This window comes from Amblyomma americanum, chromosome 1 (genome assembly GCF_052857255.1).
Source record: "Amblyomma americanum isolate KBUSLIRL-KWMA chromosome 1, ASM5285725v1, whole genome shotgun sequence".
Lineage (NCBI taxonomy): Eukaryota > Metazoa > Arthropoda > Arachnida > Ixodida > Ixodidae > Amblyomma > Amblyomma americanum.
Genome location: NC_135497.1, coordinates 202,988,904 through 203,016,302, shown reverse-complemented (window position 1 = coordinate 203,016,302; position 27,399 = coordinate 202,988,904). Strand labels below are relative to the sequence as shown.

The window sequence follows — 27,399 nt, the reverse complement described above, 5'->3', positions numbered from 1 at the left end:
CTTGAAAATTCTGTGTAAAAGTATAGAAATTCGTACGTTTATATCGAACGATATTTTTATCCGCCATTGGATATATAGAACGCCGCGCGATCTCGGCACTCGCTCCACCCGCGAGCTCCGCGCCCCCCTTGAAAGGCTCGGAAAATGTGAGAGCGAGGGGGAGGGAGGCTTGGACTGTACTCCCGCTGTGCACGCTCTCCGACTTGCGGAACAGCTTTTTTTTTTTTCTCTCTCTCCCAATGTCTCTCATCCTTCCCCCGCGTAACCATAGTGATCGGCTCGGAAAAGGTAGCCAGGAACGAAGGCGCCGGCGGCCTCCTCCTTTTCCCTTTTTTTTTTCTTGTTGCTTTTTCACGAGTTTTGCTCAGCCAACCACAGCTCGTGCCTTTCGTACGTCGCTGTCGCCCTCGGAGGTCGCTGTCGCCTTCGCTGTCGCCATCGCGAGCGCTTTGTTGGCGGAAGCTGCACACGTGAATTCTTGTGTTTCGTGTTCAATATTGTTTTGCGTGCGTCTCACGACACTTGTGACTGGATCGTGGTGAGCTGACGCGGAAGCAATGGCCGCAGCAAGCACAAGCAGAGTCAAGAAGCGCAAGAACCTGGACTTTGCGACAAAGCTGAAAGCCATTCAGCGTGTTGAGGCGGGCGAGAAAAGTGCGACAGTGGCAGACGACTTCGGGATTCCTCGGAGCACTCTAAGCACTTTGTTAAAAAACAAGGAGGACATAAAGTCGAAAGCGGCGGAGCAACGAACATCGGGAGCTTGTCGTGTGCGCGCTCCTGCCCACGAGAAAGTTGAAAAGGCTCTCTATGCGTGGTTTTTAGAGGTGCGGGCTAAGAACATTCCAGTGGATGGCCCAATGCTAATGGCTAAACCCAAATGGTTTGCCGCTGCACTCGGTGATGACAACTTCGCCGACAACACAGGGTGGCTGCAGAGGTTTAAGAACCGCCATAAGATAGTTGGCAAAACCATTTCTGGGGAAAGCGGAGCCGTCATCAGCCAGGATATCCAGCAGTGGATTTCGAAGGAATGGCCGGAAATTTGTGCGAAGTTTTCACCCGCGCAAATCTTCAACGCCGACGAGACCGGGTTGTTTTGGCAGATGCTGCCCAGCAAGACGCTCGACGTCCGGGGCAGCACGTGTCACGGGGGCAAGATGATCAAAGTCCGCGTGAGCGTTCTGCTCGCTGCCAACACGGATGGCTCTCAAAAGCTCCAGCCCTTTGTGATCGGCAAAGCAAGGGCACCGCGCTGCTTCAATAACTGTAAGCAGCTCCCCGTTCGCTACGCCTTCAATAAGAAGGCGTGGATGACGCGTCAGCTGTTTACAGAATGGCTGCAAGCGTGGGACGCTGAACTGGGCAAGTCGGGGCGTCACGCTTGCCTTCTCGTCGATAATTGCTCGGCCCATCACACCACCTGCGAGCTCGAAAACATCGCGCTCAAGTTTCTGCCGGCGAACACGACAGCGAAGTTGCAGCCGCTCGACCAGGGCATCATTAAGTCGTTCAAAGTCGGCTACAGGAGGCGACTCATTGATAGGCTTTTGGTGAACCTCCGCATGGGCACCGAGCTTAAGGTTGACCTGCTGGGGGCCATTCAAATGATGACGGGCGCCTGGAGAGACGTGAAGCAGGATACCGTGGCCAACTGCTTCCGGAAGGCAGGCCTCGTGACGGCCGAACTTCCCGAAACCTGCGAAGACGGCGACGGCAACAACGAGCGCATGGACGACGCGTTTCGCGAGTTGCTGTCCCTTTTCCCGGCTGCCGTTCCAGCTGAAGTGTCTGCTGACGATTTTGTGAACGTTGACAGCAATGTTCAGGCTGTTGCGAGCCTCGCCGATGAGGACATTGTAGCTGCAGTCGCAGGGACCCAGGCCGACAGCTCGAGTGGTGACGAAGGTCGTCCGGACGAGGGGGCGGCTACACGCTCGTACTCCACCGCTGAAGTGGCGGCCGCGTTCAGCTTGATTCGCCGTTGTTGCGGCGACATGGAAGGAACCGGGCTTTCGCACCTGAATAGCCTCGATAAGATCGAGGTTGGAGTCTTTAATTTCATTTGCAAGGCGAAGAAGCAGACGAACATAAGCGATTTTTTTTCACGCAAATAAAGCATTACGTTGCGTCGTGTGTGCGGAAATAGTTGTCATTCTTGAATGCTCCGACCGGTAGGTCATCGTCCGCCACAGGTAAAGTCTCTGGGCCTGTATTTTTTTATATCGAATTTTTAATATATCGAATTATTTCGCGATCTCCTTCGAGTTCGATATATCCGTGTTCGACTGTATAACCGACCAGCATGCCCGACCTCTCCACCAGAGCCTCTACCATGTGTCACCGCAAGAAAGACAAGCCATCTGGGACCACGTGGAAGAAATACAACATTCAGCCATCGAAGAGCCCCTTTGCGGTACCAGCTGTTCTAGTGAAGAAGAAAAACGGCACACTTAGATTCTGCATTGATTACCGCCGCTTAAACAACATAACAAAAAAGACGTCCGTCTACCCCCTCCCCTGTGTCAACGACACACTGGAGCGGCTCTGCAACGCCAAGTATTTCTCATCGATGGAACTCAAGAGCGGCTACTGGCAAATTGAGGTCGATGAAAGAGATTGCGAGAAGACTGCCTTCATCACTCCGGATGGCCTCTTCGAGTTCAAAGGTGATGCCATTTGGTCTCTGTTCCGCACCAGCGACGTTTCAACGAGTAATGGGTACGGTGCTGGCAGGCCTGGAGTGGCAAATTTGTCTAGTATATTCAGATGACGTCGTTGTCTTTGAAGACCATCTAAACTTTGAAGACCATCTAAAAAGGCTTTGAACAGTACTAGAGGCAATCAAGTCCTCTGGCCTAACCTTGAAAGCAGAGAAGTGCCACTTTGCCTATAAAAGCTGCTGTTTATAGGCCAGATCGTTAGCAAGGAAGGAGTATACCCAGACCAGCAGAAAACAGCTGCTGTAGCACAGTTTCCAACGCCGGCCAATAAGAAAGCTGTGCACAGATTCCTCGGACTGTGCGCACATTAACGACAATTTGTCAAGAACTTTTTGCGCATCCCCGAGCCTAGGACCCAACTGACAAAGGCAGACATGCCATTTAAATGAGAAGCGCCGCAAGCAAAAGCCTTCAAGAAACTTCAGTTTTGTTTACAGTCCCCATCGATCCTTGCGTATTTTGATGAAAATGTCGATACTCAAATTTATACCGATGCAAGCAGTGTGGGCCTAGGAGCTGTCCTCATTCAGAAAAACGACGGACTGGAGAAAGCAATCGCATACGCTAGCCGTTGACTTTCCAAGGCCGAGGCTAACTATTCGACAACTGAGCAGGAGTGCCTTGCTATCATCTGGGCTACGTTGAAATTCCAACCCTACCTGTACGGACGACTGTTCAAGGTGGTCAGCAATCACCATGCACTGTGCAGGCTTGCCAATTTGAAGGACCGGCTGCCTTGCTCGATGGAGTCTGCGTCTCCAGGAGTTTGATGTCACCGTTGTATACAAGTCCAGACGCAAGCACCCTGACGACGATTGTCTGTCATGAGACCCTGTAGATGCACCACCGCCGGACGACAATGAGGACGCCTACCTGGAACCCATCAGCTCCAGCTCTTTTGCACAGTAGCAATGCTCGGATCCCAACCTAAAACGCTAGATCAAGTACTTGGAAGGCAAGGTTTCTTCACCCTCCGCCTCGTTCAAGCGAGGACTGTCTTCCTTCTGTGTACAGAATGATGTCCTCGTGAAGAACAACTCTGCAGCAAACAAAACAGCCTACCTCCATGTTGTACCTGCAAGTCTCCACGAAGAAGTTCTACAGGCTTCACACGATGAGCTGGACATCTCGGGCTTTCTTGCACCCTCCGCCGCATTCAAGACAAGTATTACTGACCCCGACTGTTTGCCGATGTCACACATTACGTGAAAACCTGCCAAGAATGTCAGCGACGAAAGACCCCTCCCACCGGACCAGCAGGATATCTGAACCCCACTGAACCTCGCACAAGGCCCTTTCAGCAGATCGGCATGGACTTGCTTGGCACTTTCCCGAATTCAACGTCTAGAAATAAGTGGATCATTATAGCTACCGAATACCTGACCCGCTACGCTGAGGTAAAAGCCCTACCGAACGGAACAACAGCAGAAGCCACCAAATTTTTCGTGGATTGCATTCTTTTGCGACACTGCGCCCCCGATGCGCTCATCATGGACAGAGGAACAGCATTCATGGCAGAAGAACTGACGCAAGGCATCCTGCGTTACAGCCAAACCAGCCATCGGAGGACAACTTCATACCATTCACAGACCAACGGGCCAACCGAGCGCCTGAACAAAACCATCGCCGATATGCTCGCCATGTATGTCGATGCAGAACTTAAGACTTGGGACGTCATCCTGCCTTACGTCGCCTTCGCCTGCAGCACCCGCTGTGCAGATTACCCAGATGATGCCTTTTAGGCTCGTCCATGGCAGGGAGGCCACGACCACACTAGACGCCATGCTGACCAATGTTACCGAAGAAGTTAACATCGACATCGCCTCCTGACTTCAACGCGCAGAAGAAGCCTGAAAAGTTGCCCTATTATGAATCAAAGACCAGCAGAGGACCGACGTCAGACGCTACAACCTACGAAGACGCAACGCGGAATACAAGCCAGGAGACCGAGTCTGGGTTTGGACGCCCATTCACCGCCACGGATTGAGTGAAAAACTTTTGCGTTGCTATTTCAGCCCCATACAAGGTTCTTCGTCGGCTAGGTGAACTGGACTATGAAGTCGTCCCTGATGAAATGACTGCATCCCAGCGACGCCGCATACAACCAGAAGTTGTGCATGTCATCCATCTAAAGCCCTGTTATGGGCGCTAAAAATTAAGGACGCTATGTTTTGACATTCGGCGTTTATTTTTCACAATCCATTTTATTTCTAGTTGCCTTAAGTTTTAAAGCATCGGGTCGATGCTTCTTAGAGAGGGGAGTAATGCCGCGAATCTTTGTAGTGTTTGTTCATTCTTGAAAGTTTCCGGCAGGCCGGTTTATCGCTGTTTGTGACGCAACGCAACCAGATTTATCTTGATTGACTGCATCCAGGCAGAACCAATTCTACGTTGTTCTAGAATGTTGTAGTAACTTTGCACGCCGCCACCGAGTGATTCAGTCTATTGTGGGTGCAAGTCAGTCCAAATAAAGAGTTTTGTTTAGACGCCATTTTCGCTGTCTTTCTGCTCTCCGCATTGCCGTCACCACTTTGTGACAATATTTTTAAACCCCAACCAACTTTTGCTTCTTCGCGGAAACTTTAAAGTGCCCTTACTGTATTTACACAATTGTATGTCGACCCCCCCCACCCCAATCACATTTCAGAAAAAAAAAAAAAAAATCTTGAGAGATCGTTTAAGCTTGGCCTTTAATAATAGAACAGCAGAGCAATATCTCGCGGCCACCAATTATCACCAGCTGCTATCAGCTGCCGCGCGCAGGCGTGCCCGTGGGCACATTCCAAAACGAAAATGCATTATTCACTAGACTACTCGTCTACACTTGCACCATTGTCCTCACTAGCACTGCTGTCGCGATCACTGCTGTGGTGCCACAGCACGTCGTTCTAACGTCGCCATGCAGAGAAATTCTGCACTTCGCAAACAGCCACACCACGACATCACGTGGAACAGCTAAAAATTATGCCTCGCTGCAGGTGCCACATCTGTATCACCTGCTGCGAACGTCGAACTAGCGGCATGGCACACAGTTGTCCTTTCTTCGGTGTAAAGAATGACAACCATCTTGAACGTAGTCGTGAACGAGCGCCGGTCGCTTACCGGACCCGGAGCACAAATGACTGACGAAGCACTACATTAAAAACTTACGAAATGCGGCCGGCAGTAGTCAGATGCGCCAGAGCAAAGTGAAACTATGCATGAGCGGTGTCGCCTCTTCCATTGGCTGCCGACACTCTCCGGCGCCGCTGCCATTCCAAGTGGCGGTGCCACCGTGATCGGAATGGCAGTCCTATCAGCCACCCAGCGTGGGGGGCGGGGGATGCCGGTTTTGGGCGTTGACATAGCAGATGCTCAAGGCCAGCATCAAGAGCGATGCGACACAGTCGCGCAGCAGAAATGCAACCATGCTGTAGCATGCTTGATACCTCGTTTGTCTCGCCTTTATGCCATGATTTGGTTTCGATTGTAAGTCGACCCCCCCACTTCGGATTTTCATATTTTGAAAAATAGGTAAACTCACAATCGTGTAACTACGGTATGTAAGCAATTTTTTTCGTTAAAAACAGTTTGATCAAACCCTATATTCACACAACCGCTAACAAGCCCAATTTTTTTCAAAAGAATCAGTGGTGGTCGCTTTTGGGCCTGGGACGTTGCACATGGAACAACCCTAGACTAAAATAGTATGCATGGGCGTGACAATACTGTGTTTCAAACAAAATAAATGCTGACTCTTGATCCGCAAAAGAAAAGGCAAGCACACCCAAATTACCCAGAAACCAACACCCATGAATTCATGGCTGGGGTACACTGTTTTAAACATGGCTGCAGCTGCTCCAGCCATATCACTGCACAGCCGCTTTCTTTTTTTACTCTTACTGAAATATCATCCACACCACGGTCTCATGTGAGAAGATCTGACGTGAAGCAGAAACACGACTAGTATTTCTATGTTCCACCGTGCTTTCATTTGCAAACGCGCAGCTGTTTGCTCAAGTTTGCACTTGAGTGACTGACTTCTGAATGCACCTTCAGATTTGACTAGTGATGTGCACACTATGTACTTACATCACCATCAACTGCTATAAAAAAAAAAAAATGCACAGCACTTTACAGTGAGAGTGTCGATAGTAAACAACTCTGTAAGAGCTACAAAAAATTTTTCAGAAAAATATACCTCACTGAAACCAACATGTCAGCCAATCTTTAAAGAAAAGCGAGTTTTTAGTGCCAGGATAAACGCTGCTTCAAAGACAAAGAAACCTTCATTGGCGACATAGATGACCGTGATTCTTGAACAGTTCAACTCTAAAAGGATGGTGATTTGCTAACAACTTGTGGCAGCATGCTGTCCGTGTGGAGCAGACTGTGACTGCATCTCATGACATGACTGTGTGTGAATGATACAGAGACTACGGAACCATGGATCAACAAAGGCATCACATGTGAAGTTTATTAAGGGGGGACACGGGTCTTTGAGACCAAAAAATGGCCAAAAAACCGATTTTCTGAAAATAGCATTTTCAGAATCTTCAGCTATTATTCTCCAAGTTCACCAGTTCTCTTCTTCCAGAAGTCAGTAGTTTCAGGGTATTATTGAGTTTAGATCACCGCGCAGTCTGAATTTGCGCAGGAGCAGACGAAAAAACGGCACATTTTTCATCGTGCGGAGCCGGCGTTCCACCGTACCGATCGCGGCCATGTTGGGCTCGTTTGAAAGAGCGCTCTCTAGGCTTCAATTTCCCGCCATTGCTGGCTGCAAGCCCTCAGTGGCCACCAAGAAAAAGAGCCACAAAAAAGCAAAAAATGCTGGGTCTGATTCGCTGCTGAGCACACGTGACTGAATCGAGCCATCCGATTGGCGGATTCCGCCATGCATCGTCTGCTTGAGCCAGCGTTGGAAGCGTCGAAGACGCCATTTTGTTGACAGTCGAGACCGAGGTCCAACGATGCCTCTCAATAAATTTCGTTCGCGCCATAAATTCGGCAAAAAGAAGTCCGCACGCGGTGACAACTTCCGAAAACGTCCTGCGTCACCCGAATGCTCTGAGAACGTGCAGGAGCCAGTGGCAAGTGAAGTCCCCGCGGACGAAATAGGCCTAACGAGCTCAGCGACGTCTACGCACAGCGGCCGCGTCCGCTGCGACACAACGATGCTGCAGCCTTCGGACTTGCTTGAAAATAAGCGAAAAGCGGAAGGAATTCTGCAGGAGCTGGAATCGACTGCAGCGACGAAGAAAAAGCTTGATTTCATCGGAAGCTGTGACGACTGGCCCCTTGACGGTACAGACGGTCGCCGTGCGGACGATAGTGCTTTCTCTATTGTGAGTTTAGACTCCTTCAACGAACTGTTGCGTGCCGTGAAGTGTAGAGTGTGTGGCGGAGATGTGCACGTTTCTAAAGGGAATCGCGAGTATGGTTTAGCGGTGAAATTGTCCCTCGTGTGTGTGAATTGCGGAGACACTGCGTCGGCATGGAGCTCGCCACGCGCGGAAGGCAGCCAAAAGATAAATCCGTTTGCCGTAAACATTCTTGCTGCACGCGCGATGCAAAGTACTGGAAATAGGCGAACCGCGCTAAATGATGTGTTTGCTGCGATGAATATATCGCATCGTGGCCTGCACACGAAAACGTGGCAGAGCTATGTGAAAAGCAAGCTGACGCCCGCAGCAACACGCGCAGCCGAAGAAGTGTTGAAGGACAGCGCAAATTCTGTTCGGCAGCTCTACCGCGAGCTGAACCTTGACAACCCCGGAAACATTTCCGTCTCTTTTGATGGTTCGTGGATGACTCGGGGTCATTCATCCCGCATCGGTGTCGGTGCAGTGATTGAACTTTTTACTGGGCTCGTCCTGGATTACGTTGTGTTTAGCAATTTCTGTGCCGGGTGCGAGCGCGGGCCTAAGGACGACGACCCGTCCTATCAAGCATGGAGTGACAGCCACTTGTGCCAAAAAAACACGGACAAAAAGTCCGGTGAAATGGAAGTACAGGCAGGACTTGTGTTATTCGAAAGGTCATGGGAAAAACATGGCCTTAGATACACAACTGTCCTTTCAGATGGCGATAGCCGCACATTTCTTGCACTGCAAGAATCGTCTGTGTATGGCTATATAAAAATACAAAAAGAAGACTGCACGAACCATGTGCAGAAGCGAATGGGCACGGCTCTGCGCAATGCAATTGCCAAGCATAAAGGCAATGCAAAAGAGAGCCTTAGTGGCAAAGGAAAGCTAACAGGCGACCTTGTCACTAAGTTGACATCATATTACAGCTGGGCCCTGAAATCCCATGCTGGAGATATTGGAGCCATGCACAAGGCCGTGATGGCGACATACTATCATGTAACATCAAATGATAGTGCAGCGAACCACACTTTGTGCCCAACAGGCCCAAACTCATGGTGCCGCCAGAACGCTGCTGCAGCCAAGGGCGAGCCCGCTCCCAAGCACAGGTATAATTTGCCGCCACATGTGTGCAAAGCACTTTTCCCCATATATGAGCGCTTGGGAGACCCAAAGCTACTGCAGCGTTGCTTGCGTGGCAAAACTCAAAATAATAATGAAAGCCTGCACTCGCTGATATGGTCGCTTGCACCAAAGGAGAGACATGCTTCACTGTTTTCAGTTCAAGCAGCCGTTGCAGAGGCTGTTGTCCGCTTCAATGCGGGAAACCTGAAGGCATCTTTCCAAATACTGAGCGAGCTCAGTATGAACCCTGGCCAACATAATATCAGGAGGATGACCGAGAAAGACAGGCGCCGGACAGCAGAATCTGCACGCAAGCGTGCCTCTACTGAAACCATGCATCAGGCACTGAAAAAGCGCCATTCTAGTCAAACCAAGCAGTCTGACTACATGCCTGGTGCTTATTAGCCCTTAAGAAATGTAAATATGTATATATCTTCATGAAATTTTGAATAAATTATGTCTAGTTTGTTTTTCTCAATTTTCTCAAAACGCAAATTTTGGACACCTGCTTGTTTTAGTTTGTCGATATCTCTGCACCTATGATGGGCAGAGATGTATTTTTTTTTGCTAAAGAAAGCTGGAAGTGCAGTGAGTGCAATGATCGAAGCAGAACTCTTTAATTAACCTTCAAAACTTTTTTATTTTGCAAAGTTCATTGAAGCATGATAGGCAGAACTTGAAGGATGGTATTCCAAGTGCTGCAAAATTGCTAATAAGGGTAAAATGAAAAAACTGCTTCGATCGTTGCACTCTCTGGTCATTGTACTACGTTGCCATGCATTAGAAATAATTTTTTATAGAGCCAATTTTTCTGCACGGAGGTACTAATTAATGAACAATGAAAATTAATTATTTCATTGACTAATTGACTTCGCAAGAAAAAAATTACATATTTGAAACCAGCATAAAAAACTGAACAAATTTGTATGATTTCATCAGGATAGGCTTCAAAATAAGGAAAATAGCTCTAAGACCAGTGTCCCCCCTTAAGTGAGAAAACTTTGGGAGCCCTTGCTACCAACTGTCTGCATTTTAACCATGATATCTAACATCACATCAGCACAGCCCTTGCTGATGAGTCTCTTGTCAACATTTTAAAAATTGTGTTAAGGAGCCCCATCTATATATACTGAAGAGCAAACTCAAGTTAGTATTGAGTTTATGTTTTACATAAATTTTTGCCATCTTTCGAGCTCTTTCGCTACCGTGCCATAGGCAATCGTTCATCTTTGAACGTTCAAATTGCCCACGCAAAAATCGCATTCCAGAGTGTCGGCGACCTGCTCCGTAATCTAGTTTGTGTGCTCAACAACTGTTCTTTTGATTGCAGTTTTGGTTTCAGCGTATTGACATGAGAGGGTGCCGCGAAAAATGAAACTTTGAACGGCCACAGCCGCATCAGCCAGCGAATATGGCGTCCACTTCGCCACGCACTCCTTGAAATCGAAATCCAACCCCGAGCGTTTCGGCTAGTTTCTGTTCCGGTTTTTGCGGCGAAAGCAGCAGTGATAAGTTAGACAACGATGTACAAATGTCAGATTTCAGTTCCGACAGCAAGACTTCGTCTCAGGGGCCTGGAACGTAAGCGTGTATTCATACGTAAGTTTTGTTTTCGTTCGCTCTGTGTTTTCTGCGGTGCATGCGGTTTGTAATTGATGAGAGTGGTTTATTTTTATGCTTCAGGGCCTTCACAACATATGGCCAGGACAGTTTGCCAAATGCTCAAGGTCGCATCGCGTTTTTCAAATGAGACGACAGCCAGGTGTCCGTGTTGGCGCATCGCTGCGGAGCGGCGCTCGGAGATTTGCTCGACCTCTCGACTATTTCTTGATGTTCTTCACAGCGGAGGTAATGAAGTCTCTGTAGCAAATCACTAATAAGTATGCTTGGATGAAGATTTTGGACAGGCAAACATACACTTGGCGTGTCGGCTCATGAGAAGAGGCGAATCCGTTGGAGATGCTGAAGTTCATTGGAATCATCATACATATAGGAATTGTTGACCTGCCGCGACTATAACTCTATTGGAATATAGGAATCATCTATTTTGGCCTTCAGCCATCAAATAACATTTGCCGATATCGGTTTTTTGCTGTTTTTCTGTACGTAGTGGACCTGGAAGATTCAGTGGTGGCTGCATCTATTGGCAAGACTTGGAAAGTGTCCTGGCTTTTGAACCACATCAATGAAATTTCATCGATCCTGATGTTCCAGACCTTGCCCAAAATGCCAAATTTGATCAGCTGGCTTTCAGGAAGCAGCTCATTCAAAAAATCTTGGATGAGGTATGGATGAGGTAGAAGTAGCCCATGCTCCCAATCCTCCCATAGAATCCACTCGTCACCAACCAAAAAAAAAAGGAAAAAAAAAGAGGAACTGCAAGTTCTATCAGAGAACAAAACATGAACAAAGATCAAACGTTATGTGCAGCACCTGTCAAGTCTACCTCTGGTTCACATCTTCACGTGATTGCTTTTCACAGTGGCACCAGAGTCATAACCCCTGACTTGACTGGCCTTGGAAGGTGCAATAAATTTTCCTCAGAGCTGAAACTTGGAGGAATGACAGCTAGAAACATGAGAAACAGTTTGTATATTCCAGTTTTCCTCGAACGAAGTTCTGGCTTAGTGCAGCCGGTAATTTTTTTTTCTGTATACTTTTTTTGTGTTTTTGCCACGTTTGACTAATAAATATCTAAGTGCTTTTGCATACACGACCCTGCTGTTTGTTTCATTCAGAAGTGTAACTAATAAGCTACAATTTCATGTATTGCAATATGCGCTAGGTTTGTTACTTCTTATGAAAAAAATTTTTCTTTCAGTACACTCCAAATCGTCCATATTTCCATGGTAGTGAGAGTTAACCTGGGAAGTCCACTTACCACATGCACTAAGATATAATGACATAATTCCTTAAGAACAATTGCACACTATTTAAATAACAAGAAAAGTTGTACCACTCAGCCACCTGCCAAACTCAGTAATGTTATTTTTTGCATCTAGGGCTACTAGTAATTACTTACTTGTACTTGAAAAATGTACTACTAGTACACTTTGTTCAGTATGGAACAACAAAGTGCTAAAAAACATGATATTCAAAAGCTAAAATGTGCCCAAGCAAGCAATCTCCATATGGTACCTATGTGCACATCAAGTACCCCTAATTTGAGAAGTTTGTGATTCAGCAGAGTTAGATCATTCTGTTGCAGCTATGAAAGGAGAGACACACTTGAAAGTACTAATAAAAAAAAATTGTTCTTACCCACCAAGCAGTGAAACTGGTTTGTGAGACAGTCATAATCACACAGGTGCGGGCACAGGTACACTTAACAGAGGGGAGTCTGGTGGCTCTGGTTCAGCTGCTGGTGGAGTCAAGTCTTTCACCTTGTCTTGCAGAGCTTGAACTGCTGGTTTTAACCCTTCATTGGCCTGCAACAACAAAATCATTTACAGACAATACTGAATGGCACACCAGACTGCAGCATTTTGGCTGGCTCATTTCATTTTTTAAACAGCTAGTACACAGTGAAGAACGAATGCTTAGTCCTTGGACAAAAACTATGAAACGTCTTAGCACATTAAGAAGCAAGCAAGGTTACTGAAAAAGCTCGCTTCATGAGTCTGTTCGAAGATGAAATTATACAACAAGTAATACCCCTGTCATACAGGCACTGCAAAGGTCTTTGAGAATTGGGTCCTTATATCCAAAGGCTTAAGGAGTGGAGCTACACGGCACAAATGTTGCGCCTTTGCCTCTAAGGGCCTTGGAGGCGAAGGCGCCTGTTCGAGACCTTTGGAGCCCAAAGGCGCGGCCTTCGGGAACCTACGATCGCAGTGCCATCCAACGTCAAAAAGTAAAAGCAATGAAAAAAAGTAGATGAAGCCAGCAATGTTTGAAAAACATCTTTTAAAAATACAAAGGTGTGTCTGGCTTATATTTTATGCCCAGATTTTAAGACAGTGTAAAGTGTTGCAGCAACACCGAGTGCCCCTGGTGGCCAAGGCAATACACAAAACCTGCTGATGCAGATGAGAGCAGCTGCTGCAGTTCTTTCAAGCAAGCAATTAGAATGAAAAAAATTGTCTGAGCTTAACAAATGAACAGAATTCCCCACTTTAATTTTAAAACAGTCACTTCAGCTGGCTCGAGCACAGCAGCGGGTGCTAAGCCTCAACGACTGTTTCACCTTTGGGATGCACCATGTCGCAGCGTCGCTGCTCCTTTAAAGGTGCACTCAAGAGGAATCTGAACTCGTCTTTTTACGGCGGGAACTCTACCTACACGTTCCGGGAATTCTTAGAAACTTCGAATTATTGCCCTGTGCGGCTTATTGCCCTCATTAAATTGGATTAAATGTCCCGGCTCCCGCCTTTTCTTGAACTCAATGCGGTAGGTAGGTGGAGTCAACCCACGCGTGGAGTGCCTTTTAGCCAGTCCAGTGGCGGCTTCGCTTTCGCTTTTATTTGATTTTTAGGTTTCAGTGAATAAACAGTTTCAGTCACAGGCAATGTAGCCGCAAATTAGGCCCACGGAAATACAAATACACGTGGACTCTTTGATTTCGGTGTCACTCCGCCGATGGCGGAGCGGCAAGCCGCCACGGGACTGGCTAACGTGCTGGTTGACTCCTCCTACCTACCGCATTCAGTTTAAAAAAACGGCGGGAGCTGGGATGTTAAATCTGATTTAATTAGGGCAATCAGCCGCACAGGACAATAATTCGAAGTTTCGAAGAATGCCCGGAACGTGTGGACAGAGTTCCCGCAGTAAAAAGAAGAGTTCAGATTCCTCTTTAGTGCACCTTTAAGCTTTCGCTCCTTTGGTGATAAAAGGTGCCTTTGCTGGAAAGGCCTTCGAGGAATGCCGGGCGACAGGGGTATTACATGAAAAAAACCAAAAGAGGCACTGTCTGCCCTACAGCTTAAGTGGATTATCATGCTTATTTGTATCGTATTTTCCTCTCTATAACTCACATTAATGTATAAGTCGCACCTCCCTGGAAACAGCAGTTTTTCCGAAAAAAATCGCACATAAGTCACATCAGTGCACAATATGCATCTATGCATTTGGTAAGCGCTATAAAAATGTGGTAAGCTGATTTTTTCGCTCATGTTGAACTGCCTCCCTGCTGCCCGGTTCCCATTCTCTGGGCAGACATCCAACGGCTAACAACTTGAATTTTGTATTGTAGATCCTTTGCCTCACAGGAAGCGTCATATTGAGCAACAACAACGCATGATGCCAAACGGATGTGGCGTCGAAACTAAAACTTTCAAAAATCTGGCTGGACCTGCAGAGCACTGCCACTGCTGCCGCATTCAGTCTGGTTGTGGCAAGATTATGTGATTCTGCCCATAAAATAACATTGTAATAATAACTTGAGTCTGTCCTCTTTTACACATCGCGTTTCTTTCCAAAAATAGTAATGGTCATGGCAAAAGATGGGGCATGGTGGCGCGCTCTTTTGCGCTGAATATAAATCGCACCGACAAAAAATTCAGAAAAAAAACATGCAATTTATACACCAGAAAGTACAGTATATCTATTCTGAAACTTTCCAGAGAGAACCTATGATAACCCTTGATGTACTTGTATATTCTGCTTTGCTACAACCAATGACAGCTTTAATACAATGCAGAGTAAAAAGACTGCCCATTTGCACTGGCAGAGGCCAGGTGAAACCTTCATATTTCTGGACACAGTCCTCCACCCAATCACACGCAGGGAGGGCATTGTTACCTCACAGAAAATTGAGCTCCAAGTCTGACAAATCCATGAAACACTATGAATGTGACAGTGAAATGCCATGGCATGGCTCAAGCACTTTTGTAACTACTCAAACAACCTCACAAACTGATATGAAAATGAGCTACTACACCGAACAAAAAACCGTTCAAATGCAAAGTTCCACTATCAGTGATGGAATTGGCAACTGGCTTCTTGTAGCAGCTTTTGTAGCAGAAGAAATTGTAGTTTGTAGCAGCAATTTCAAGTTTTGTAGCAGGAAAAATGGCATTTTGTAGCAGATATTTGAGTTTTTGTAGCATAAAAAAAAAACGTTTCATAGAAAAATTTCATGTCTCGAGACACTTAAATAAAGAAGGCCTGCTTTATTTGTTGAACCCCAATTGCTCAGGTGTTTATGATGACCATAGCCATGCAAAAAGAAGCTTCAAGCCCAAATTCAGTCTAGAGTGCTGTTGTTCACTTAAAAAGCCCCAATAATAAGCAAACAGGAGATTTTGCTAAAAACAAAGCCATTTTTATTCAGAGGGAAGACAAAACGAGATATGCAACAAAACTATAAAGAATAATACCATTCTTAAACTGCAAATTTTAGGTACTATTTCTTCTTTTTTTGATGACTCCAGCTCAGACAGCGCCGCTGCGAGCCTTTCCTGTCCATTCTTCAGAAGGGCTTGCAACATCTGCAAAATTTTTAGACTTCATGGCTTTTGCGAAAAGTAGCTCAGCATTGGTGACCATATTCCTGGGCAGCCTGATCTCTTCCAGTACCTTCTCTTCTTTCTGACCTCTTTTCTGGGTGTCCTTGTCCGGTACATCAGTCTTCTTTTGCTTATTTTGCACGTGTCTCTTCTGCTGCATCAGACTCCAACCACTGCAGCTGTCACTTCCGCGATACTTTCTGCGCTCTGATTAATCGTTGTGTCATAGGAATGGCAGCTGGATTTCGGCCGAAACGCTGGGAATATATCATTACATTAGACCGAAGCCCATTTACACTTTGTATTGAAAGGGACAATCGGTCTCTTAGCGCTCGCCAATTTTCACTGAAGCACCTCTCCAAATGAGCATTTCTGTGCGAGAGGCACAAAAGTGTCTTTACGAGTGCTGCCAACAAAGGATATTGTTGACCCCCTCCGCTTGCTTGAGGTCGAAAAATTTCTGCGAGAAGTCAAGTCATTCGGATTTCCTGGCTAATATCTTCTGTGGCACAAAGACTAAGCTCATCCATCATGGCGGAGACCTCGTGAGCTCTGATGACCTGTGGCAGTGATGATCAGTAGGGATGAAGACGGACACTTTCTTCACACCTTTTCCTCCAATCAGCACGGGTCTTAAACACTGCTGCCGGCAGATGTCGGGTTTCGCGACAGTGAGTTTCGGTTTCGTTCTCGGCGGAGTTATTCACCGACGTTTTGGCGCAGACATGGCGCAAAAGTAGGCAAAAAATCAATTTTGTAGCAGTATGTAACAGGATTTCCGATTTTAAGCAGTTTGGCGCAATTGGTGCAGCAGTTCCACCACTGCACTATGCGTGCGAATAGGCTGTTTCAAATTGCTCCGCATGCTCATGTTAACTGCAGAGTGAAATGGGAAGCCCTCTAAGCATTGAGTTGAGGGCATTGTTTGCTTGAATGTTGAATTTCCTTTATGGAGTAACTTCCACTTGTGTGTGAATATATCTGCAGTTCTCTCTGCATCTATAACTGCACAATGTTCACTTCAGGCTCTAGAAGCATTGCTTGAAAGTGTTGAGGGCCCAGGACACCTGTCTGTGTGTAATTACAATAACGGTCACTACAACAGGCGCTCTGCACAATGACAGCATGGTGGGAGCTTGGGCACATACCACCCAGATAGCTAAGGTTTATACCTGTGCTACACGGGCACGTTTGAATGACATCTGAGTCGAATGGCATTCGAGACTTGGAATGGCATTCGGACTCGACGGACTTCTGCGGCGCTACACGACACTTTCCAAACGCATTTGAAATTTCCTCAGCTCGTTTTCAGTGTACGATGACGACAACGGCGGTGGTCATACTAGTGCGACAACGACACTGTCACGGTCAACAGCAGCATATATGATTGTAGTGGGACAAGTTTTTGAGGCCAACGACACCAACGAATCCGAACGGTGGACGGTCAGCTTTCATTTCCTCGGCAGGCTGAGCGAAAACACGCTGATGAGTCGATTGTGGGAATATATTCGCCCTTCTACCTTATACATATTGTTAACAAGTGAAACTAACAGGTATATTTCACATGTGCACACTCGAACACTCACCAGCTATAAGCGCTTGCCAAATTAATTTTAATCGATGGCGACTCCCTTCCCTTCCGTGGCGACTAGGCCTAGTGAGTCCGCAGAGTTACGTCTGTGAATCCGGCGGTTGTGAAGAGCGAATTCACAAGTTTTAGCAAATGAAATGATCAACGAGTGTAGTTTTGACAACAGTGACCAGAAATCAACTATTGCTCACATCGCAGGGTGCGCATACGATGAACGGGGAGCGCCGGTGTGACCCAGACCGCCGAGCACTGCTTTACGGCCAGCAGCAGTCGTCGTCGCTGCTACTTTGTGCATAACAAGTTATGAAATTTTAATAAGTGCGAATGGTCCCCAATCATACTTCTGAATAAAGCAGTTTAAAATAAACTACTGATCGTGTCAGGGGAAGTCGGGACAATTAGCGACAAGCGCCGGTCGTAGGCGATGTCAGCAGCCCGGCTGTCAAGTGTTTCTCAGGCGAGCGATCGTATCGAGGCTCCCTCCCACCGATTGTCGCACTGCGTTAAAAAGCACGGGTGCAACCGGTACAAAAGAGATGAGCTTATTTAATAGAACTAAAGTGCAGAATGCATTTTATGTCATGAAAACGAGTGCTAGCTGTTCGCAGGCAGCGATGTAAACAACAGTATGAGTGCAGCCATCCGCCATCCTCATCGGCGCACTGCTGGAGAAATTTGATGCTCATGCGAAATTTGATGTTCATGTTCATTGTGTTACTGTTACCTTCAAGCACTTACGTAGACATAACACGAGCTATTTGCTAAGCAAAGAGCAGGAAAAAGCGAGCAGTGGGTATCAAAATGAGCAGCCACAGAGCCGAAAGCAGTCGCGCGGCTGTGGGCGGGGCGAAATGATGGCGGCGGCAACGCCTATTGGCCGGTTCGGGCTGTGTTCGCGTTTCGAAGGCATTCCAAAATCTGGAATGTCTCTGCAGAGCTCCGTCGACTCGAATAGCATCTGAACCGAATGCTGTCGAAAAATTTCGTGCAGCAGCGTAAGTTCGGCAGTCGAGCCGAATGACATTCGGTTGACAGGCATTCGAAGCGCCCGTGTAGCACGGGTATTAGACATAGCTGATCCCACTTAGCAGCGCACAAATTATAATCTGGTGGGCTAGTCTACTCAGTGCCACTGTGCAAACAGGCTCCAATGTAAGAGTTCGCCATAGCAGGTTCACTGCCCGTAAGCTATAGTATATCACCATAGGCATGTGTGCATGCTCCTTGTTCACATGTGATTAGATTAACTATCAAACATGGTGCCTGGGAACAGCCATCTTTGCCAATGATATCATGTGCGAGCTAGTATTGCCCCCATGAAGCACCTTCCTTTGCCCCTTCACTCCAGATGTGGGTGGTGCTGAAGCAACTGCTAATAGTGGCTCTCCGATGCATACCTTCACCACAATAGGGAAGAGCCCCCAAGGAATCCAAAGTGGCATGAAAAGGATGAGGGCAAAAAGCAACACAGAAATGACAGAACTGGCACTGGCTAGCCCTGTTGTTCCCATGTTCCTCGACTTTTTCATAGTGCTCTTAATATTTGAAGATGAAGACGATAAAAAGACTAACCCACCCAAAGGTTTTTATTGTGAGCACCTCCTCTCTCTCCTATCAGAATGGAGTGTGGCACATCGTAGCACCCACATCTCATCCTTCATCTCTATCCTGCCTTCATCCAGGTCAGTCACCTTGTTCTTTGGACCATGCTTGGCCTAGCAAGGTGAGTTTGCACACCAGCCTTGCCTACAGTTGTGTGCAGTTCAGCGGCATTCTCAGGACCTTTTACCTGCAGGTTGTGGCAGCTACATAACACTTGAACATAATCTACATAGTCTGGCAAAAAACTTGATCTATTGACCCTTCCCTCCTGCAGCCTTTGCTGTGCTCTGCAGGTGAGTCAGCGAGCCCACTCTGACGTACCTCATATGCCATGGACTACAGAGTCTTTTAAGCCTTACCTAGATGGGTGCAACAAATGTGTAGCTTGAACCCTCCCACACAATGCCAGTATTACTTAACCACTTTAACCAACTTGCCTGTCTGTGGCAATTCAGTTTTATCTGACACACTGTGGAGCTGCCTCTTAGCGCGATGCGATAGCTAAAATAACTGTTCATAAAATCACCTTTATGACTCATATAATGCTGTTAAAAGTGGGCTGTGTAGTAATAACTTACATAGTTAACCTCAATGTAACAAACATCAATTTAATTAAATCCTTGATGCAACAAAGTATTTTAGCTTTCACAACTCTGCATTCATCGAATGCAATGTATTTTTAGCTTCAATATAAAGAAGCAAATTTTGCTGCACTTTCAACATAACGAAATTTCACTGCTGGGTTGAAACAAACCCAAGCCAAAATTTTAACATGAGCTCGGGTGGCAGAGTGGGGCGTGTACAGAAACGTGCACCGAAACGGGAAATGCGACATAATGATCACGGTGGCAAGTGCACCACCTGCCCCACCATCTGGGGTAGTACTGGCGAACATAGTGTCGAGTGAATGTACTAGAAGGCACAAGCGTCAGCGCAGCCAACCACTCCAGCCTGTGCAGCTATGGCTCTCGCTATCTTGCCCAAAAATTGCTGCCTAACATGGCCCGCACCCCGTGCTCGAAACTGCCGTGCTGTATCTATCGCATTTAGTTCCGAAAACCTAGAAAGACGACTGGAAGGATCGACGCACAAGTACACCCGTGAGCTGTGAGCCCGGTGCTGTGCCTGGTATTGTGAGCCTGGTGATAATCTTGCCTCCCACTCAAGACGACGTGCGCACAAGCACAAAGATGTACATTCTTGCGCTTGTGGTATAGAAGCGACGAGCCACGGAGTGAGCTCAATTTCATTTCATCGCATACCACTGTGGCCCGCTGCTGCTGTTCCTCCTTACTCCTCCTCTCCCAGCTTTCCTTTGTGTCCCTGCCTCCCCCATGAGACCGCAGCGTCGGAAACTGAACGCACTGTCGTATCAGCAATGTGCATAGGAACTCGCAAATAAGACGGCGACAATGAAAGCGAAGCAAAAATCCTATGGGTGCATCGTCATCACCCTAGAGGTGCTTGATGTGATGTGCGGATGCAGATGACAAGCTTGCAACACATACGAGACCGAATGCAATCTCTATGGGTACAGGAATGACTCAGAACGCTGTTGCTCATGGCAAAGAAAGTGAATAAAAATGGACCACTTTTACTGCAAATGATGGTTCTTCCTGTGAGTGGTCCGCACATGTTTTGGAGTAATCACTGCATGCTAGGAGCAGAATTTCAACGTAGCGAAATTTTAAAGTTACGAAGTAAACTGTGGATTTTACGGACTTCGTATATATAGAGGGTGAACTGTATTTTCTGACTTCCACGATGTATGCCACACTTTAAAATATCTATCCGGAGGAAAAGCATGGCTATGGAACATGAATGCCACTGTAGTGCTCCTTTGACCATTTTTGTCCTCATCCTAGCACCAGATAATCACAGCTCACCTGAACAAGAGGTTGCAGTGTCTTCATGAGACCCTGCAGCCTGGAAGGAGGCAGCTTGGCATGAACATGCCACAGCAAGCGCAACAAGTGCCTCGCAGCATTGCTGGCACCCTGGACAACGAAATATACACAGAAAGCAGTGAAGAAACAATGCATGAAGAAATATATTGGTATAGGCATGGCACATGGTATGGTACACAGGATGTAATGTCTTTTTGTGCTCTTTGTTTTAGTAAAAACCAAGCAGAGTCCAAGCAGAGACCTACACTATCTCCAGCAAAAACACTTCTCTTCACAACTTACAAAGCAATGGGATCTGTGAAAAACACCTGATTTCCTTGTCTTAATACATTATGTTGCTCTGTCTTCACTTTCATAAGAAAACTAGACCCAGAGGCTCCCCAGCTTCAAACTGGATGCATACTGTACCGTACTGGCATACAGTTTAGCAGTAGCCTGAGCACAAATAACCATAAAATGCATGTTTCAAAGTGCAAGAAAAAATTTAAAAATTATCACAACAAATACTATATAGCATATAGGTGCCAGCACAAAAGAGCAAAATAATACCGCTGTTGCAAACTGTGGTCTCAAACATGCAGTTATGATTTATAAATGCCCTTCCTTGCACTCTCTTTTACCTCAAAATAACTAAATTAATGATATGATGAATATTTAATGGTGCAAGGTCAGGTTTGGCCAAAGAATGTATTCGCGCAAGATGTTTTTGTCTACACGAGGTGGGTCAAAGACTCATTTTCCAAGCATTTCAACCTAGAGAAGCCAGTGGCATGCCAGAAAAAGCTCGTAGCCATTGGAAACTGGTGGGTACCTGGTGGCACTGAGGATTGAAACTCACACCTCCTGCATACAAGGATAATTGACATAACGCAAAAGATGTACTGTCCAATGTGTGCACCACTTCAGCACTAAAATTTGCAACTGCACTCCGTGACCTCCTATCCTGGGTACTGGAGGCACCCTCTTAAGCAAAGATCTCTATTTCTGGCTGCACAGCCAAGCCAGATGAAGCTGTACGTATTTCAGTCTGCTGTATCAAGCCGTGCCTCTTTTACGTCTACACATTTTAAGAGCAAATGCAGTGGTGGGAACAAACGAATAGTTGAACAGTTTATCCCCATCCCACCTTTCAGTTCCACTGTCACTTCCAGGGCCAGTACTATAATATAACGACTCGATTCCATTTTTGTATTTTCCCTACCTCATCACTGGCTGAAGCGACAACATGCCCTGTGTTCTTTTGTTATCCGGCTCAAGCCCAGCGATAGTAGAGGCATGGCTTTGCTTGAGCCAATGATGAGCATGCATGCAAGGAGGGAAAAGCCTTAAGCATACAATTTCAGAAAAAAAATAAAGAAGCCAGGTGGATGAGTAAGCCATGCAAGGGAAAAGACAGAAAAGGACGGATGGGGGGTAAACATACCTCTGTGCTGGGCAATGCAGCAAGTGTGCCACTGCCAGAGGCACTTCCACTTAGTCCGCTGCCAGAAGCGCTGCCACTCAGGCCACTAAGGAAGAACTCGTCGAAAACAACCGTGCAGAAATCTTCTTGGGCAAAGTCATCTGCCATGAGAGCCAAGTGGCCGACCAGTGTGTGCAGGAACGGGTCTTGGTAGGCACGCTGGCCCTCGGCACCTGCTAAACTCCCGAGCACTCGCATCACGCCCGTTCGATCACGCTGTCGAGCTGCGTGCATACAAGAAGCACAACTTGTCAAACAGAATATACCGTATTGCCACGTAACAGTGACGGCAGTCCGGCGTGCAGGAAGAGAGCAAAAAGGGTTTCCAAACAAAACTCTTTATTAGGCTGACGTGTGCCCACAAAGAACTGAATGACTCTGCGGAGGCATAGCAACAAGCGTGCTATGCCTCAAACTTTCAAGATACCGCGTGCAAAGTTACCACAACATTCTGGAACAACGTAGAATCAGCTCCGACTGGATGCGGTCAATCTAGATAAATCTGGTCGCGTCTTGCAAAGTGACAAAGCCTTTGAAGAATGAAGGAACAACCAGTACAGCAGATATGCAGCAGTATTTACTCTCATAATTTGTGCACTTTTTTTCATGAATATAAGGCTTCCAAAAAGGGGTGCACAAATTACGTGAATATTTTGCAAACACATCCTAAAAACTCTACAAAGATCACAATGCGCAATATATACTGTATACTGCTGTTTATGCTTCGACCTCGCAACTCGCGCACCTCTATAGCCAAAAAAAAAAAAAAGTTGATTCGAAATATAAGACGCATACCCCCTCCCGCCCCGCTCCACATTATGAACTTCCCCGCGGGATGGCATGACGGCACGTGTGCAGCTCAAAGCAATAAGCGCGCAACGATACAATCACGAAACCAGCAGAGGCAAATGGAGACAACAGGCGATAAAACGGCGCCCTCGTGTGCGGCCCTGCTAACTAGCAGCAAACTGAACAGCAAACGGTTCGGTAGTTTCGGATTCCGACGCGCGCAACTGTTCCTCTGGGAATACGACAGGCAGCGCGAGCGAACGGCACACACTTCGTCGCTTCGCCACTCGCACCTTTCGCAGCTGCACATGGCGACGTGGCCGTGCCGATCTTCCCTAGCCTGCCTTGCGCATATCCACATGCATGCTGGTGTTCTGCATGCTTAAAATATGCACAGGATGCTTAAAATATGCGAGTAAAAGTTTTTTTTTTTTTTACAAATGTGAGTAATAAATTAGGGGTGCGCAAATTTCCTGAGGGTGCCAATTATGCGAGCAAATATAGCATATAGACAAACCTCAATATAACGAACATGGATATTACGAATTATTGTAGTACCAAGTGAAAATAGGAAAAACTACTGTGCAGCTAAACACAAAAAGAGTAAGCAGTCAAATATGGCAACTCCTGACAGAATGCAAAGTCACAGGGACATGAATGCAAGTCTATCAGTTCTCTAGGTCTACAAAGTTGCTGCTGTATGGGGTTTAACATCCCAAAGCAACTCAGGCTATGAAGGACGCCGTAGTGAAGGGCTTCGGAAAATTGCGACCATCTGGAGTCCTTTAACCTGCACTGACATCGCAGAGCACATGGGCCTCTAGCATTTCACCTTAGGTTTACAAACAACTCAGGCTATGAGGGACGCCGTAGTGAAGGGCTCGGGAAAATTGCGACCATCTAGGGTTCTTTAACGTGCACTGACATCACACAGCCCATGGGCCTCTAGCATTTCACGACAGGTCTACAAGCAATGTGACAAAAATGCTATAGTGTTGCAATTTCACATAAAGTAGCAGAGCCGACTGTAATTTAATTTTTCCTAAGAAAGCACAAAAAGACGTACATGGCAGTGAAAGAAGTACTAGAGTCTTTTTGTTCTTCACACCAAAGTCATGAACAGCCATAAGTAAACTCGCTTTCCATTCAACATATCCTGCTTGCCTCTGCTGCTGTACTGCATGTGCCTGTACTTCCAGGAAAGATACTAAACAATATGCTAGAAGCAGGACTAGCTTTGCATAAATGTGTTCTCTGTTGATAAAGTAGTTCCAAACTCATTTGCAGTCTGCTATTTTCAACTTCTATTTCTATTCACTGGAAGAAGCAGTGTACTGTGAAACCTCAATAAAACATACCAACATGAAAAGTAGTTTTCATTTCAAAATTGTTGTGCCAAATCCCTGAGCTGGCTATGATTGCTATGCATTTTGCACCTGCTTAAATTGTAGCAGTAATTCACAATAGCTAGGACTTGTTAGCTGAAAGTAAAGAAAATCCACATATAAACACTAAATTCACATTTGGAAATTATGTACTACATGAAAAAAAAAAAAATTGGCAGTGGCTTAGCACGACTATGCCAGGTTATACGTAGTGAAAAATTGCTCTTCGCCTGTCGATACCGCCGCTGAATAGCGGCCGGACTCTCCTTTTCGTCACCCATGCGAAACGACTGTGATACGGCCGCCTTGTCACCTCTGCATTTTACACACGCAGCTGTGCATGCGCAGTTATGCGCATAGCTAGCACGTGGCATCTACGTGTGTCACGCGCGGCCTCAGCGGCGAAAGCCGGCCAGCTGCTCCTCGCTGGTTGCCACGCATGCGCACATCCGCTCTTCCATGCGAGGTCACGCGCAGCGCCGGCGGCAGCGAAGCTCTGACGACACGTGCGGCACACCTGCTGCTCCTCTCCAGCCGCCGCGCATGCGCACAACTGGCCTCTCCGGACCACGGCGAAATGCTCGACTGGTAGCCAAGTGTAGCTCTCGCTACAAAAATAGCCCCCACAACCAGGATACGCCTGAAAAAGTCAGCAAAGTATCTGTGTTTGGTGACACATTAGCTATTGCCCTCGAGTGCACTGCAAAGAATCCCTGTGAGCCAAAGGAAATGTGACTGAACACTGGCAAGTTTTCTACGAAAGGCATACTGTGCAAAAGTAAAGAACAGAAGGGTGGAGGTGAGGGCCAGTGTAGGTTCTCAGCTGTAATCTCTGTTCCAGGTATCACTGATACCGATAGGTCCACATATGAAAAACATGTGCACTATGTTACAATAATTTACTAAAACTGTGAAGGAAAAAGATGAAGCAAAAGATTGAGAATGTGGCAGTCAACTATGTCAATACTCCCAGATTGAAATGCAAAATGATAAACAAAATGCTTTCCCTAACTACATAATAAAGACAAAAAAAAGCCTTTTCAATATCCCCGTAACAAACTAGTAAACTTGAAAAAGGAAACTTTGTTTGCACGTAAAAACTTGAAGCACATTTTCAAGACATAAAAACCAAAGACCCTGAAGCCTGTAGGAGCTAAATGTGCTGTGTTCACTGCTCATGGTGTATTTGCTCCAACCAGTCTCCATGCATTAAAGTGTGAGATATTAAAAAGGAAGATGCAGGTGTGCAGCATACCTGCATCTTCTATGACAATCTCCTTTGCCCTAGTGCATGCAACAAGGCCAGAGTGATTGCAATCCCTATTGTGTGCTGAATGCAAATCCCTGCAGCTATCATGCTACTAGACTTGGGTGCCTCAGAGTAGATAAAAGCAGTGCAACACTACCACTTGTCTTTGTACCTCAAAAGCAGCGGTATTTTTTAAAGGTAAAAAAAAAAAACAGAAAAAATGGAGTGAGAAGCACTGGTCTTAGGTCTAAGCATACCCTCCTTCCCCCCACCAAAAAAAGATAGGCTGTCTACTCGGACACCTGATGTGATCACAAATACAGTAGAATCTCCATGATGCGAACACGGTTGATACGAATACATAAAATTGCCTGGCCTGAATTCTTTGTCTACAATGTGTAGAATTTCGGATGTTCCTAACACCCTCCTGCGCTATTACACATGATATGAATGTGCGAGCCACGGTCACACCCTCGAGCACTAATATAAGTGCTGCCCGTACATTGCCAATGCCGCGATCATTAGTTAGTCGTGCGATATACACCACGAGCAGCGAGTGGTGGCATGTAGCCCGCACACCACCGGCTTCACGATTACTAGTCACGCTGCATGCACAGGGAGCAGTGAGCTGCAGTGGTGGCAGCAATGCCAAAAACAGAATTTCTATACCATTGCTAACATGGCAGATGTGTGGTGGCTAATATGGCAGTAAGAAGAGACTACTGTGCTCAATTCTTCTTTCCAAGAAAATTAGAAAATCGACGACACATGCGCTCTACTGCACGAAGAAGCCTCTTTCAGCAATTCCTGGTCCTCTGACAACCACATTCAGCACTTGTCAGCAGTCCGGCTGGAGCAGACATGCACTAACGGTTTGCAAGGTGTGGCAGCTATGCATCTCATGATCTACTGCACTGCATCCTTTTTTTTTTTGCATGAAATGCTCTTAGCTCCTATTATTTGCAAACCCTATAACATCGTCCCAAAATCACGGCAAAGCCAAAGCCGGAACTAAAGCCGAAAATTTTCAAAATTTTCTGTCCAAATGGTATACTGCAGAAAAAACTTTCCTATCTGAGTGCCCCAAGCGGGATTTAAAACAACACTGGAAGAAATAAGGCATCTTTGTTTCCTGGGACATCAGACCATCTGACCATTACCGAAATGTTGCGCACTGTGTGTTCTAAATGGTATAACTCGCTAATGACTAACTTTTCATTGTCATCCTTCATTTGTTTGTTCTATGCTTCCAAATTATCTTAGGCAGTAGTGCTGTAGCCATTGCCATGCAACGAAGCCAGACGAGTCAAGAGCTAGCAAATTTCACCTAGGTTAGTAATGGCAGCTGTATGTAGTGCGACACACAAAGGTGAGAAAACAACCTAGGCAGCCAAACATGTCACTAAGGCCGAAGACGAGTGGGTGAGTGCTACAGCGCATCAAGCAGTGAAAGCTGCCAGGGAGATCAAGCGCCCTGCTCAGCTCATAGAACAGAAACAGGCAAAGGCGGTGGCACACCAAGTGGCCAGGAGACCTTGCTGATACATGGGTGCGGCTACCACCAGATATGAACTGTCTTAGAATGCTGTACACCTTTCCTGCGACGCAATTCGTGCTTGCACCTACTCTCAAAGATGAGGCACATTCACAGTGTAAGAATACATTTAGGTGTTGATACTGACCGTCTGCCGCTGCAAAGAATGCGCACGGACTATGTTCGCGCTCTATTACACGTGCCGACTGCAGCGGCGTGGGGGCTCTGCGGAGCAGCG

General features: G+C 46.6%; 2 protein-coding genes across 3 annotated transcripts in view; one reads left to right on the top strand and one right to left on the bottom strand.

Moving 5' to 3' along the window:
• LOC144114508 (negative elongation factor B-like) overlaps positions 1 to 27,399 on the bottom strand; it is a 66,558-nt gene that overhangs the window by 12,443 nt on the left and 26,716 nt on the right. Inside the window, exons 9-11 of one of the 2 annotated variants that reach the window (XM_077648301.1) lie at positions 22,166 to 22,428; positions 20,722 to 20,832; positions 12,458 to 12,624 (exon numbers count right to left, since the gene is read on the bottom strand). In XM_077648301.1, the coding sequence (XP_077504427.1) occupies positions 12,496 to 12,624; positions 20,722 to 20,832; positions 22,166 to 22,428 (503 nt within the window). In that variant the 3' untranslated portion in view covers positions 12,458 to 12,495. The remainder of the gene's footprint in view (positions 1 to 12,457; positions 12,625 to 20,721; positions 20,833 to 22,165; positions 22,429 to 27,399) is intronic. The other variant, XM_077648300.1, reaches the window with a different exon arrangement.
• Positions 7,188 to 10,174, top strand: LOC144114507 (uncharacterized). The gene has a single exon (XM_077648299.1). It carries the CDS (start codon positions 7,676 to 7,678, stop codon positions 9,599 to 9,601), a length of 1,926 nt encoding a protein of 641 aa, XP_077504425.1. The 5' UTR covers positions 7,188 to 7,675; the 3' UTR covers positions 9,602 to 10,174.

Coding starts and splice junctions, on each gene's coding strand:
- LOC144114507 (XM_077648299.1), top strand. CDS start 7,676: ATGCCTCTCAATAAATTTCGTTCGCGCCATAAATTCGGCAAAAAGAAG.